The sequence below is a fragment of the Lipophrys pholis genome (genome assembly GCF_963383615.2).
Source record: "Lipophrys pholis genome assembly, chromosome: 9".
Lineage (NCBI taxonomy): Eukaryota > Metazoa > Chordata > Actinopteri > Blenniiformes > Blenniidae > Lipophrys > Lipophrys pholis.
This window is the reverse complement of record NC_137639.1, coordinates 3,421,111-3,433,944: the sequence shown is the minus strand read 5'-3', so window position 1 is coordinate 3,433,944 and position 12,834 is coordinate 3,421,111. Positions and strand designations below refer to the sequence as shown.

Sequence of the window (12,834 nt, the reverse complement as noted above, 5' to 3'; positions counted from 1 at the left end):
AACTCCATATCAACTCCATATTAACTCTATATCAACTCCATGTTGACTCCATATTAACCCCATATCAACTCCATGTTAAGTTCATATTAACTCTATATCAACTCCATGTTAACTCCATATCAACTCCATATCAACTCCATGTTAACTCCATATCAACTCCATATTAACTCTATATCAACTCCATGTTGACTCCATATTAACCCCATATCAACTCCATGTTAAGTTCATATTAACTCTATATCAACTCCATGTTAACTCCATATCAACTCCATGTTAAGTTCATATTAACTCTATATTAACCCCATATCAACTCCATGTTAAGTTCATATTAACTCTATATCAACTCCATGTTAAGTTCATATTAACTCTATATCAACTCCATGTTAACTCCATATCAACTCCATGTTAAGTTCATATTAACTCTATATTAACCCCATATCAACTCCATGTTAAGTTCATATTAACTCTATATCAACTACATGTTAAGTTCATATTAACTCTATATCAACTCCATGTTAAGTTCATATTAACTCTATATCAACTCCATGTTAACTCCATATCAACTCCATGTTAAGTTCATATTAACTCTATATCAACTCCATGTTAACTCCATATCAACTCCATGTTAAGTTCATATTAACTCTATATCAACTCCATGTTAAGTTCATATTAACTCCATATCAACTCCATGTTAAGTTCATATTAACTCCATATCAACTCCATGTCGGCTATATTTCAGCTTCATGCCAGTTCCATATTAACTCTATGTCAGCCCCATGTCAGCTGGGATCAACGTTTGTTTTCTTTCATTCTGTGAGGTCCAAATATCTTTCATTGCAGTGGCTCATAGATAGCCTCAGGAGAAAGACCCCGCCGACCTCTCAAATGATTCTCTTCCTAAACACATCTGAAGCTGTGATTGGCATAAAGTGATGTGTTAGGTTTTCTCTTCATCCCACTGACATGCTGACATTCTACTAGCAAGGTGTTTCATTGTTCTAAACTGAGTCAGATGATAAGTGTTGTTTGTTGTCATGATTGCACCGCAGTGCATTTTAAGCTCTGAATCACTGAACACAATTCTATCTCCATGAGGCTCATCTGGCTGTAGGAACATGAGAACGATGAGAAGCTGTGCTGTTTTCTGCAGGTGCTGTCTGATATGACCATACTCCAGCGGAGGATCCCCCCTAGTTTCAGAGACCCTGCCAGTGCCCCTTTGAGGAAACTCTCTGTTGACCTCATCAAAACTTACAAGCACATCAATGAGGTATGAGACATGCTGTACATCGCAGAGTGAGTGGTTCATTGGAGGCATCATACAGCGGGGCCTTGTCTGCGTCCACAGGTGTACTACACTAAAAAGAAGAGGCGGGCTCAGCAAGTCCCACCTGAGGACAGCAGCACGAAAAAGGAGCGTAAAATCTACAATGATGGCTTCGATGACGACAACTATGACTACATTGTTAAAAATGGAGAAAAGTGGCTGGACCGCTATGAGATCGACTCACTGATCGGAAAGGGCTCTTTCGGACAGGTGAGCTCAGCTCAGGAACCTTCAAAAGTCATTGAATAAAACCTGAACAGAGACACATGCACACACCTCCATTGGGCAGGTTACAGGGATTCTGTTTTTGTTGTCCAATGTCAGCAACAACAGATCCACCAGACGCTGAGATTGGGAATCGAACACATTAACCGTCTTCACCGCTCTTAGTGAAATGACGTTTTTATAAATATGAGTCACTCTTCCACATTCAGACACAAGAAAGAAGAAACTTCTGAGGACTGATGATTTTTGAAAGCGTGCTGTCCATCATGTGGCCACGGGGACCAAACGGACCCAGCTGAGGGACCATGACATGAAATGAGGTTGTGGTTGTCTGGGACTGTCAGGGTTGGTCACAGCTTGTGTTTGTGTGTCTGCAGGTGGTGAAGGCCTACGACCATCATGAGCAGGAGTGGGTGGCCATTAAGATCATTAAGAACAAAAAGGCCTTTCTGAACCAGGCACAGATTGAACTACGCCTGCTGGAGCTCATGAACAAGCATGACACTGAGATGAAATATTATATTGGTAAGATCAACAGACACAATGTGTGGTAGTCACTTCTATCAAGCCAGAGACCACATTACCTAACATTTACTCCTCTTTCTTTTTGAATTGTTCATTATGATTAAATTGTGATGCTAAATATTGCGACTCCTGAAAAAAACATGTTTGCACTTTGGATTGATACTTTAATCTAAAAATAGATCAACCATGACCAAAGCACTGCCATAATAAACTACTTTTGTAACAAATGCTTTTTGTGAGTCACGCCTAGTTTACTATTAGGGCTTTTCCACCAGAAAGAACCAGGATCCAGTTCAGGGCCGGTGCCAGAGCCAGTTCTTAAATGAGCACCGCCAAAGAACCGGTTCTTTTTCCACCGTTAACGGAGCCAAGTGGGAGCCACGTCATTGCGTCACTCCAAAACGTGATACGTCACTGATTTCACCAATTTAGCGCTGACAGCGCTCATACAGGAACCAGGGGACGGACTATATTCATCGGTTTAGTCCGGGTCGCTCCATCTAGTCTGACCTGAACCTCTGATGCACCAAAGAGCCAGAAAACATTGAGTCTCTTCGTATCTCTATTGGTGTTTTTACACGTCCATCTTGTTTTAGTCTGGAGCCTTGGAATGGTCATTGAGGGAAAGAAAATAACACGTGAATGAGCTTGGGGCTTATTTTTCAACATTTCAGAAGTCCATAGTGAATTTCTGCTCCTTTCACTTTATTACTGGAAGCGTCTGAATCAAAAGCTTCAACATGGAGGAATGGAGGTGTAGAATGATAGAACGCTGCTCTACAGCCGTTTCCTATAGCAACCTACGGAAACACTCTGATTAAAGTTCTCTTTCACATGAAGCCGTTAAAAAGCTCATTTTATGGCTAAAAAATCCAAGTTTTCATTTACAGTAGTTTGTAGTTTGTTTTTAAGTTGCTGATGAACCAAAAGTATTAATTATAAAGAAGTTCTGTGGGTAGAAAATAATAATGGAGCGTCTCATAGAGCAATGCAGCCTCATGCAGACCTCAGCCTGCGGTCAGAACGTGAAACAAGACCTGGAAGGGAAGTTAGTTACAATGATGTTATGATGAAAAGTGTGAAAAAAATGATAATGGAAAACTGCTTCTAAAGTATATATCTGACGCCGCTCCGCAGGAGCTCTGCAGCATCTGGAGAGCCACGGCTCCGCCATCGCGGATTAAATTATCTCGTTCCCTCGTATTATTAACTTGAGGGACCGACTTATTTTATCGTTCCCACGTGTTATTTAAATTTTTTCTCTCCGTGTCTCCGTGTTTGCTGTAGTTTTCAGAAAGCCGTTCAGCCTCTCTTCCGCCTTGTAGGAAGCGATAACTCCAGCGATAACTCCGCCCCCACCTGATGACGTGTCTGACCCAGGTCTGGCTCTGCTCTGGCCCAGCAACGATGTGGGACCAGCTTAGCACCCGTTTAGCCCCTGATGGGCCAGAGCCTTGGTGGTGGAAAGACAAAGAACTGGTGCTAAGTCTGGCCCTGGTTCTGAACTAGTACTTGTGCCCGTATTCACCAAGCATCCTGAGGCTAAAAGTCGCTCTTAGTGATGTCCCTCCTAAAAAAAATAATTCCTCGAAATGTAAGATTTTTATTAGAATTCTTCCTTACTAAGATAAAAGTAATTCACAAAGCATCCTAAGCCCTAAGAGAGCTCCTAAGGTGGAAAACCACTAAGAGTAGTGAGGAGGACTTTTAAGAATCCTGAGAGTTTCTTAAACAGACAAGATGACAGAAAGACGAAGAGAAGGAAAGACGTTCTCCGTTTGTTTAATCAGTGCGTACAATTATTTTGAAGGTGTAAAAAACGTTAATATTCTAAAGGGGTATTTGTTTTTGTCTCTGTCTGGTGCACCGTTTCTGTACGAAGATACAAAGATAACAATAATCAAATCAATGTAATAATCGGCATGTGAACAAGGAAAGTTCAATAATTTTTAAGGTGTGTAAAAATTTAAAAAAAAATTCAGAGTTTCATAAAATAGACATAAAATAATTTTCATGATTACACATTTTTAATACAGCCCAAGATATTTGATGGGTTAATTTTACTCTCCATTCATTACGAGGAGCACAGAGGCTTTTTCCTGTCTCCCTTTCTCTAACAACCAATCAGCTTTCAGCAGACTGCATCACACATAGCAACAGGGTCAACCACACCTCCTCACTACGATAAACGTTGCTGTCAACTTCTTGCTAAGAGTTGCTCTTAGACACTTCCTGAATCACTTTGAAGCTAAGATTCCTTGCTAGGAACGTTTAGGCTAAGATAGGAGCTCCCTGAGACTCTGAGACACTTTGTGAAAACAGGAACTGGTTCTTTCCATGGAAAAGCCCTCTGAGTCGTGTTTAAATACATCAGACGTAGAGCAGGGTTGGTCAATAGCATGCAGATGTTATATTATCTGATTTAGAGACTTTTTCAGCTCGAAATGGTGAAAAATCATAACCTCTTTGCACTGTGAAATAAAGGAAAACTTTGAGTTGACTAGTATTTATTAAAGGTTGTTACGCTCTTGTGCCACTGCCCTCCAGATAAAACATGGGTCTGTATGTGACCCCTGAAGAAATGAAATTACACGATAAGCTTCATCACGATGCTTTGAGTCATTTATGATTGTTCATCTCAATCTTCTTCCAGTGAATCTTCTAACATTTCCCATTGTCTCTGTCTGTCTGTCTGTCTGTCTGTCTGTCTGTCTGTGTGCAGTCCACCTGAAGCGTCACTTTATGTTTAGGAACCATCTCTGTTTGGTGTTTGAGTTGTTGAGCTACAACCTGTATGATCTTCTGAGAAACACCAACTTCCGAGGAGTGTCCCTCAATCTCACCAGGAAATTTGCACAGCAGCTGTGTACAGGTGTGATAATAATGGCACAATCAGTGAAGATCAAGCTTATAGTTAAATGCTTTTCACCTGTCTGACTGATGCACTTATCTTTGGTTCTAACAGCGTTATTATTCCTGGCGACTCCTGAGCTGTCAATCATCCATTGCGACCTCAAACCGGAGAACATCCTGCTGTGTAACCCCAAGAGATCTGCCATTAAAATAGTTGACTTTGGCTCCTCCTGCCAGCTCGGACAGAGGGTGAGCTACATTCAGCCATTTCTTCTGTACTACATTATTCAGTTCAGGCTTGATGGATCTGATCCCACTGACTGTGTGAAGGCAGGTGAGCAGTCCATCACAGTACACAGAGAAAGACACACACACACACACACATAGACACACACACACACAGACACACACACACACACACACACACACACACACACACACACACACACACACACACACACACAGAGGGAGGGGGAGAAAGAGAGAGACTTTAAAAATAGAAGCTTACCTAACAAGTCATCATCATTAATATTAATGTATCATTGCCTGTCGTCTATTAGCTTGTCATTAAGTCACACTGAATATTTGTTACTAGGTCAACGTACCTTTTTTTGTTGGCCTGGGTTTTGTGGTGCTGTTTCCAGTTGGCCATGATTCCTCTGATGTCCAGCTTTCATCCAGTATGATGGGACAGGCTCCCTGTCTCCTGGTCCTCCTCACATCGTCCCTGCTGCTCCTTGAGATGGTTGCCAGCTCTTTGATTTCTCACGTCACTGTTTCATTTGACAGACTTAAGTCACTGAGCTTAAGTTTTTTGCTCCGGGCATACATACATACTGTATTTTAAAATACAGTCCCACATAAATTTTCCGTCTGAACAGCTCGCTCCACCTGGCTATTTGTTGAGCGACCACGTAGCCAGGTTGTGTTACAGCTTCACCAGATTAGTGAATAGTGACGGCCGTGCAGTGAAGCTTCTTTTACGTTGTTTGAGCTTATTGGTGTGTTCATCACCGGAGCGTTACATGAACCTGCGGTATGACAAAGTAAGCATTTGTCTACTTGTCCTGAAACCGCGTTTTCTCGAGGAGCCCGTCTTCTGCTCCCGCTCCGACTCCATCCTCACAGCTGTGCTCACGGTCCCAGGCGGTAAACGCCGTCCGCACCACCGTGGTGAAAACCAACATTGACCTTGGACTTCTTGGAGTGAGGTCAAGTGAGGTCTAAACCACACCTGTGATTATTGCTTGTCCCTCGCCTGTAGATGTCACTAAAGAGCACGAAACGAAGATTCCTCCTTTCAAATCAATGAACAGCTGGATTAAAACTAACAACTGGAAATTATTGTGGGCCGCCAGAAATGTTACTGCGGGCCGCCATTGGCCCGCGAGCCGCACTTTGAGAACCTGTGCTTCAATGTATTGCAGTATTGAACTAGGCCGAGCTTTCCTTCACTGGGCTGATGACTTTTGCCCTCTCAGATCTACCAGTACATCCAGAGCAGATTCTACCGCTCTCCGGAGGTTCTGCTGGGGATGCCCTACGATCTGGCTATTGACATGTGGTCGCTGGGATGTATCCTGGTGGAAATGCACACAGGGGAGCCTTTGTTCAGTGGCTCCAACGAGGTAAAAACCTCTTCCTTTATTTTGACTCGGATATTGTTAATTTGACTTGTTTCTTCAAGAACAGCACCGAAAAGATCTCCTGCTGCAGTTTATCCAGTGTCTTCAAAGATCAACCATTTCAGTGGAAAAAATATAAAAAAGATTGTATGTAGAAAAGTATTCAACTCCACTTGGAAAGAAGTAGCAAAAGAAAAAGTATTTTTAGAAGTGGAAGAAATTCGAAATGTATTATACAGGCAGTTTTATCTTATTTAATTATTTACTATTTGAAATACAAGAACATGTTTGAAGAATGAAAGTGTTTTTCAGCCAGCTCAACCAACATGAACTTTCACTGTGTGTGTGTGTGTGTGTGTGTGTGTGTGTGTGTGTGTGCGTGTGCTTCCACAGGTTGACCAAATGAATAAGATAGTGGAGGTCCTGGGGGTTCCTCCCAGCCACATGTTGGACGCCGCTCCCAAAGCCAGGAAGTATTTTGACAAACTGTCAGATGGTCTGTGGACGGTCAAAAAGAACAAGGACGTGAAGAAGGTACCCGCAGCCTCAGGATGTCCTCATGTGTTGTTACAGCATGTTGGAAAGGATAAAAATGGAAAGATGACAAGGAATAGATGTAATGGAGAATGTAGAATCAAGAAGTTCAAATGTTTGCCAAGTTGTTAGAAATAAGAGGTTTCTTAATAGGAGGACTCGGTTTGCAAAAAGAAATTGGGCATCATAACAGTCACATCTTTACCAGCCAGGCGTCGTCTGTTACCATCTTGCAGTCAGTGGCTCACCTTCTTATAGTTATAAAAGATCACACATTGTATCAGAGGTAACTTATATTGCCTAACCCTGTAAATAATAAACGTAAAGCTTCTGCAATTGGTGTGACAGACACAAAAACAACAACAAAAACTTGCATCTTCTTTGCCATTCCAAAATTACCAAACAAAAGCTGTCCTCTGAGGGACTCTCTGTTGCTCTAAAGGTGAACCCCTCTTATGGAAATACATCAACGTTTTTTATTTGTTCTTGCCATATTTTTGACAAACAGTCATGCAGTAATGTGCATTATGATTAATAACCTCTGTATGTATAAGTCTGGTTTAAATCTCTTAACTTTCATTTGCTATAATAAAAACATAAGAGGTATAATAAAAAGTTTGAAGTTGATAAACAAGAAAAAGTTAGAATAAAGATTTCACTGTGAATAAAAAACAAAATAGAAGAGAGTAGAAGTAGATTAAAACGCTAACATCACTGGCAGATGTAAATATTTCAGTGTGTTATTGTCAGAATGGAACTTTACTTTGTAACGTGTGTGTGTCTCTGCAGGAGTACAAACCTCCAGCCACACGGCGTCTTCATGAGATTCTGGGAGTGGAGACGGGAGGCCCGGGGGGCCGCAGGGCAGGAGAGCCAGGACACGCTCCCTGTGACTACCTGAAGTTTAAAGGTGATGCTTCTCCCTGTGCGCTGGAGCAGTTGTACTGGTGGATGACTCCTACTTCCAGACTGTGATCATGTGTGTCCTTTTCAGACCTGATCTTGCGCATGCTGGACTACGACCCAAAAAGTCGTATCACACCATTTTACGCCCTGCAGCACAATTTTTTCAAGAAAACAACAGATGAAGGAACCAACACCAGTTCATCCACATCCACCTCTCCTGCCATGGACCACTCGCACTCAACCTCCACTACTAGTTCTGTTTCTAGCTCTGGTAAAGTCTGCTCGCTGCACTCTAACAGGAACTGAAGACAACCACACAACACAGTGTAGTCCTCAGAGGTCCTGGTCTAAAATCAGCACCACTGCCATCAGAAACACCACGTTGAGTTTTCTTGAGTATAAAACACAAGCCCTGTGTCCTGCTTCCTGACCGCTGTCAAGCCAGGGAGTTAAACCCCCGAAGCTGAGGACATCGTCCGCCCCGGAGCAGACGTTAGTCTCCTGTGTCTCCCGACCACGGTCTGGAGACTGTAACAGGAAGGGTTAACACTAGCTTTGTAATTTTCCTCAATAAAAAGATATATTCGCTTTCTTCTTGTGTCTCGGGGACTGACGTCTCATATGGGACAAGTCATGATTTCAGCATGAGGACAACGTCAAGTAGCCAGTGACACAAACGTAAACAACAATGGAGGGAAGAGAGAGATGCACGTGTTCTAGCTGGAAATAGTCACTAGTTTGAGTTTGTGTCAGCTAAAGATGACAATACTAAGGTTTGTTGTTCACTTGGGCTGACAGCAGTGTTACCAAGCTTCATAAACACTACGTCAAATGTAGTATGAATGAAACTGCATGCAAGTCCAAGTAGTCTGTGGATGCGCAATGCCGAAAGTATGAAAGAGGAGCCCCCCCAGAATTCACCAGAGAGGCAACACAACCACACCAAAGGCACATGCTCCAGTCGCCCAGAGCAGGGGGGTAGACATGGTTCAGTCCAATCAGCTGGCCGGAGGATCTCAGGCAATTGGCAGCTTCCTCCAATCAGAGGGACCCAGATCTGACAGAAGGAATAGGAAGTCTGGAAGGGCATTCCTAACCTCTGACAGTGAAACACATATTAATAACACACAGAGGAGACGAGGCCGTGCAGGCTGTAACATTCCAGATAATTCGTTTGACACTTTCCCTTCACTTCTCTCCTCTTACTGCTGTACTGCACCACTTCTTAGGATGTAATCCGGATGTTAGGGAGACTTGTACTTCTTTGTGGAATAGGAACTGTATCAGATTATGTTTGAACTCTGGTGTTATATTTGGATTAGTACAATATGTGATGCACATGCAGCAGCAGCAGCAGCAGCAGCATTGTGACCGTTGGTCTGGTTTCCTTCCAGGTGGCTCCAGTGGTTCTTCCAATGACAACCGCAACTACCGCTACAGTAACCGCTACTACAACTCTGCTGTTACACATTCAGACTATGAGATGACCAGCCCTCAGGTAGGTCCTCCTCACAGCCCCCACCATCTTTCTACTGCCATATTCCAGGTGTGATTTTAATAAACAAAGAGTCAGTGACAGGAGAAAATCAGAGGTTCTCTGCTGGTTCTGTCCGCCTCCACTTTTAATTCAGCCAAATGTAAAACTAAATAAATATTTCATGAAAGTTGACTTTGTGCAGTGATGAGACTTGGGGCTGTGGGTTTAAAAGTGTTTTCTGGACTACAGCTCTCTTCTCCTGAGAAGCTGCCGTATGTAGGGTCCAAAAAGTGAGTGGTGGCGACCAGCAGTATCTCTACACCCGCCCAGCGCCTCTCACCCTGTGCAGAGAGCTGAGACACCACAAGGCCACAGTGTAGGAAGATCTGGACCACAGTGAGACGGAGAACAGAGAAACTCATTCTTAGTGCATATTTGGAAACTTAAGAAAATAAACATACATTTATTTGTGATAGTCGTCTTATTGATTTCCATTAGGATTTTTAGGGATGCACCGATACCAATATCGGGTATCGGTTCGATACCAGGCATGAGTACTCATATTCGTACTCGTACTTGTCAAACTGCCACCGATACCAAGACACCAGATACCGCTTTACGGCAGTGCACGGTTTACGGCACTTCGCTACAAGGCAGTGGCGGCCAGTGAGGAGCGCTCGAGTGTACAACTCTACTTTGTTGGCCGTCGAAATGACGGTTTGAGGCTCCTGTTTTTAACAACGGACTGAAATGGAGGTTCCGCTACTTAAACTGGCTTTAGAGTCTGTGTTTGGTCTGTTCCACCCACACACACACACACACACACACACACACACACACACACACACACACACACACACACACACACACACACACACACACACACACACACACACACACACACACACACACACACACACACACTTAGACTCTGATAAGAAAAGTTTTATTGAAACCTTTTCTTGCAGTACATGTGGCAGTACCATAAAATAACTACTTTTGAATGTCAGTACATCACAATGTAGGAATGTTGTTCAAATAACATCTGTGGGAAAAAATAAATGTGTGTATTGGCCTAAGTACTCGGTATTGGTATCAGTGAGTACTCAAATGCAAGTACTTACACTACACCTTTCAGAAAAAGTGGTATCGGTGCATCCCTAATGATTTCATTACCTTAATTGAAAATCATGTGACTGTAAAGTTTTGAACCAATCATCACTTCCTCTTCAGACAGGGTGTGAGAACTCTTCTCATCACCGACACTGCTGAGAAACCTCTGAACTCACCAGAATACTTATGAAAATATGTGCTCATCATTGAAGATAAACTGTTGCATTTTGAAAGTGAAGTATTAAGTTTATGATGTGAAGAAGTGTGTACTAACTGTATATATCAGAAAGACTGTAGGTTGGTTTTCATTAAATGTGTCAGATTTATTCCAGGTCTTCTTATTACGTTGGTCTTGTACAACGTATAGCTAAAATTGGTAGAAATTGCTTAAAACCTTTCAGCTTCAGGGGGGCTATGACCCCCCCCCCAGAACCCCAGAACCTTCAGCTGATATCCTTCCCTGCTCCGTCTCGATGTTCACAGAACTGATATAAATACAAAACTACAGCCTCACCATCTCCCATGTGCGTGTTTTGCTCATCACGTGTCTGTCCTGTCCCCCCCCCCCCCCCAGGCTCCCTCCCAGCAGCAGATGAGGATGTGGCCTGGCAGTGATGGTGGAGGTGGGGGTCAGGACCCAGCATACACCCAGTTGCTGCTCCACAAGCCAGCTGCCTCCCAACAACACCAGCGCCACTTCTTGGACCCTCCCCACCACCCCCACCCGACCTACTCGCATCATGGGAATGGGGGGCGTGGCCTGAGGCAGGGTGGACAGACAGGTATTGGCGGTGGGGGGGGGCAGCAGGGATCCTCACCCCAGATGAGTGACAGCATGGATGTGGGTGTTTCCCTCGGGCTGCACCACCTGGGGGCCGTGTCTTCCATGGAGGCCTCTCAGTTCGGCTCTGCGTCTCTCCCCCTTGCTCTGCCAATCGGCTTGTCTGCCTTCCGGACTCGGACGGCCCCCACCGCCCCAGGGCCACAAGCCCCGCCCCCTGAGGACTACTACCCTGCCTCCAACAACAATAACCCTGCTGCGGGGGGCAGAGGGAGGCCGGACTCAGATGAGGGGCCTGCCAACTCTTGATAAAACCTGAACCATGCCCTAAAGCCATACAATTTTAACTACACCTACTACAACTACACACATACAACAGAGTTCAGAGACAGAGGTAAACTTTGTGCTGCAGGAGACAGTTTACTGCATGAGAGGAGGGGGGGGGGGGGGCAGAAGTGGACGCTGGGAACATTCTCCTTTTATCTTGCTTCAGTTGGTTGTCTTTGTTATGACTGTAAAGGAACGATTGAGATGAGTTTGCTTTTTATTAATGTTGTTGATTAATATTATTTGATTTTTCTTGGTTTGAGGAGTTGTGTGGTGTATTTGTTCTCTTCAGAAGTGTGGAGAGGAGGAGGAGGAGGATGAAGAGGAAAGCAGTAATATATGAGAAAGTTAAGAGGTGTGACAGATGGCCGTGATTCTTCATCCATCTGTGGAATATTTACTGTGAATTACACTTCCACTGCTGCTCTGAAGAAAGTTAATATGATGGCAAAGCGCTTCAAACAGGGTTCATAGAATGTGCGTTCTGTAGACTCACCCCCCCCCCCCCCCCCCCCGAGAGGGAGAGTCCATCAGAACCTGGAAACAGAACTTCAAAATCCAAACACCGAGTTTATAAACAACCGAAGCGGTCAGTGTGATCTGTGACACCTCCAATTAGTACACACACACACACACACACACACACACACACACACACACACACACACACACACACACACGCACAGATATGCAACTACACACACAGTCTGTGTGTGTGTGAGCTTTTGCTTAACTCTTCATCAGGATCTCCTCCTCTTCTCCTCCTCCTCCTGTCATGTTTCTCCTCTAGACAGCTCCTCCTCCTCCTCCTCCTCCTCCTCCTCCTCCTCCTCCTGTCATGTTTCTCCTCTAGACAGCTCCTCCTCCTCTCCTCCTCCTCCTCCTCCTCCTCCTCCTCCTCCTCCTGTCATGTTTCTCCTCTAGACAGCTCCTCCTCCTCCTCCTGTCATGTTTCTCCTCTAGACAGCTCCTCCTCCTCCTCCTCTCCTCCTCCTCCTGTCATGTTTCTCCTGCAGACAGCTCCTCCTCTCTGTGCTGCTAAATCACCATGACAACTGGTCCGGATTGCTGCTAAAGATCCAACACAGATCAATAAAGAAATAAAAAGAAATAGAAACAGAAACAAAAGAAAAACTTTTGA

General features: G+C 44.0%; 1 protein-coding gene across 2 annotated transcripts in view; it reads left to right on the top strand.

The window, feature by feature from the left end:
* The window catches only part of dyrk1b (dual-specificity tyrosine-(Y)-phosphorylation regulated kinase 1B), a 69,051-nt gene extending 57,094 nt beyond the window's left edge, over positions 1–11,957 (top strand). For both annotated transcript variants that reach the window (XM_080471448.1, XM_080471447.1), the window contains exons 3-13: positions 1,151–1,270; positions 1,349–1,537; positions 1,930–2,077; positions 4,800–4,949; positions 5,043–5,179; positions 6,412–6,558; positions 6,949–7,089; positions 7,879–7,999; positions 8,084–8,266; positions 9,390–9,493; positions 11,160–11,957. In XM_080471448.1, coding sequence (XP_080327574.1) covers positions 1,151–1,270; positions 1,349–1,537; positions 1,930–2,077; positions 4,800–4,949; positions 5,043–5,179; positions 6,412–6,558; positions 6,949–7,089; positions 7,879–7,999; positions 8,084–8,266; positions 9,390–9,493; positions 11,160–11,675 — 1,956 coding nt within the window. In that variant the 3' untranslated portion in view covers positions 11,676–11,957. The remainder of the gene's footprint in view (positions 1–1,150; positions 1,271–1,348; positions 1,538–1,929; positions 2,078–4,799; positions 4,950–5,042; positions 5,180–6,411; positions 6,559–6,948; positions 7,090–7,878; positions 8,000–8,083; positions 8,267–9,389; positions 9,494–11,159) is intronic.
* Positions 11,958–12,834: the final 877 nt, after the last annotated feature.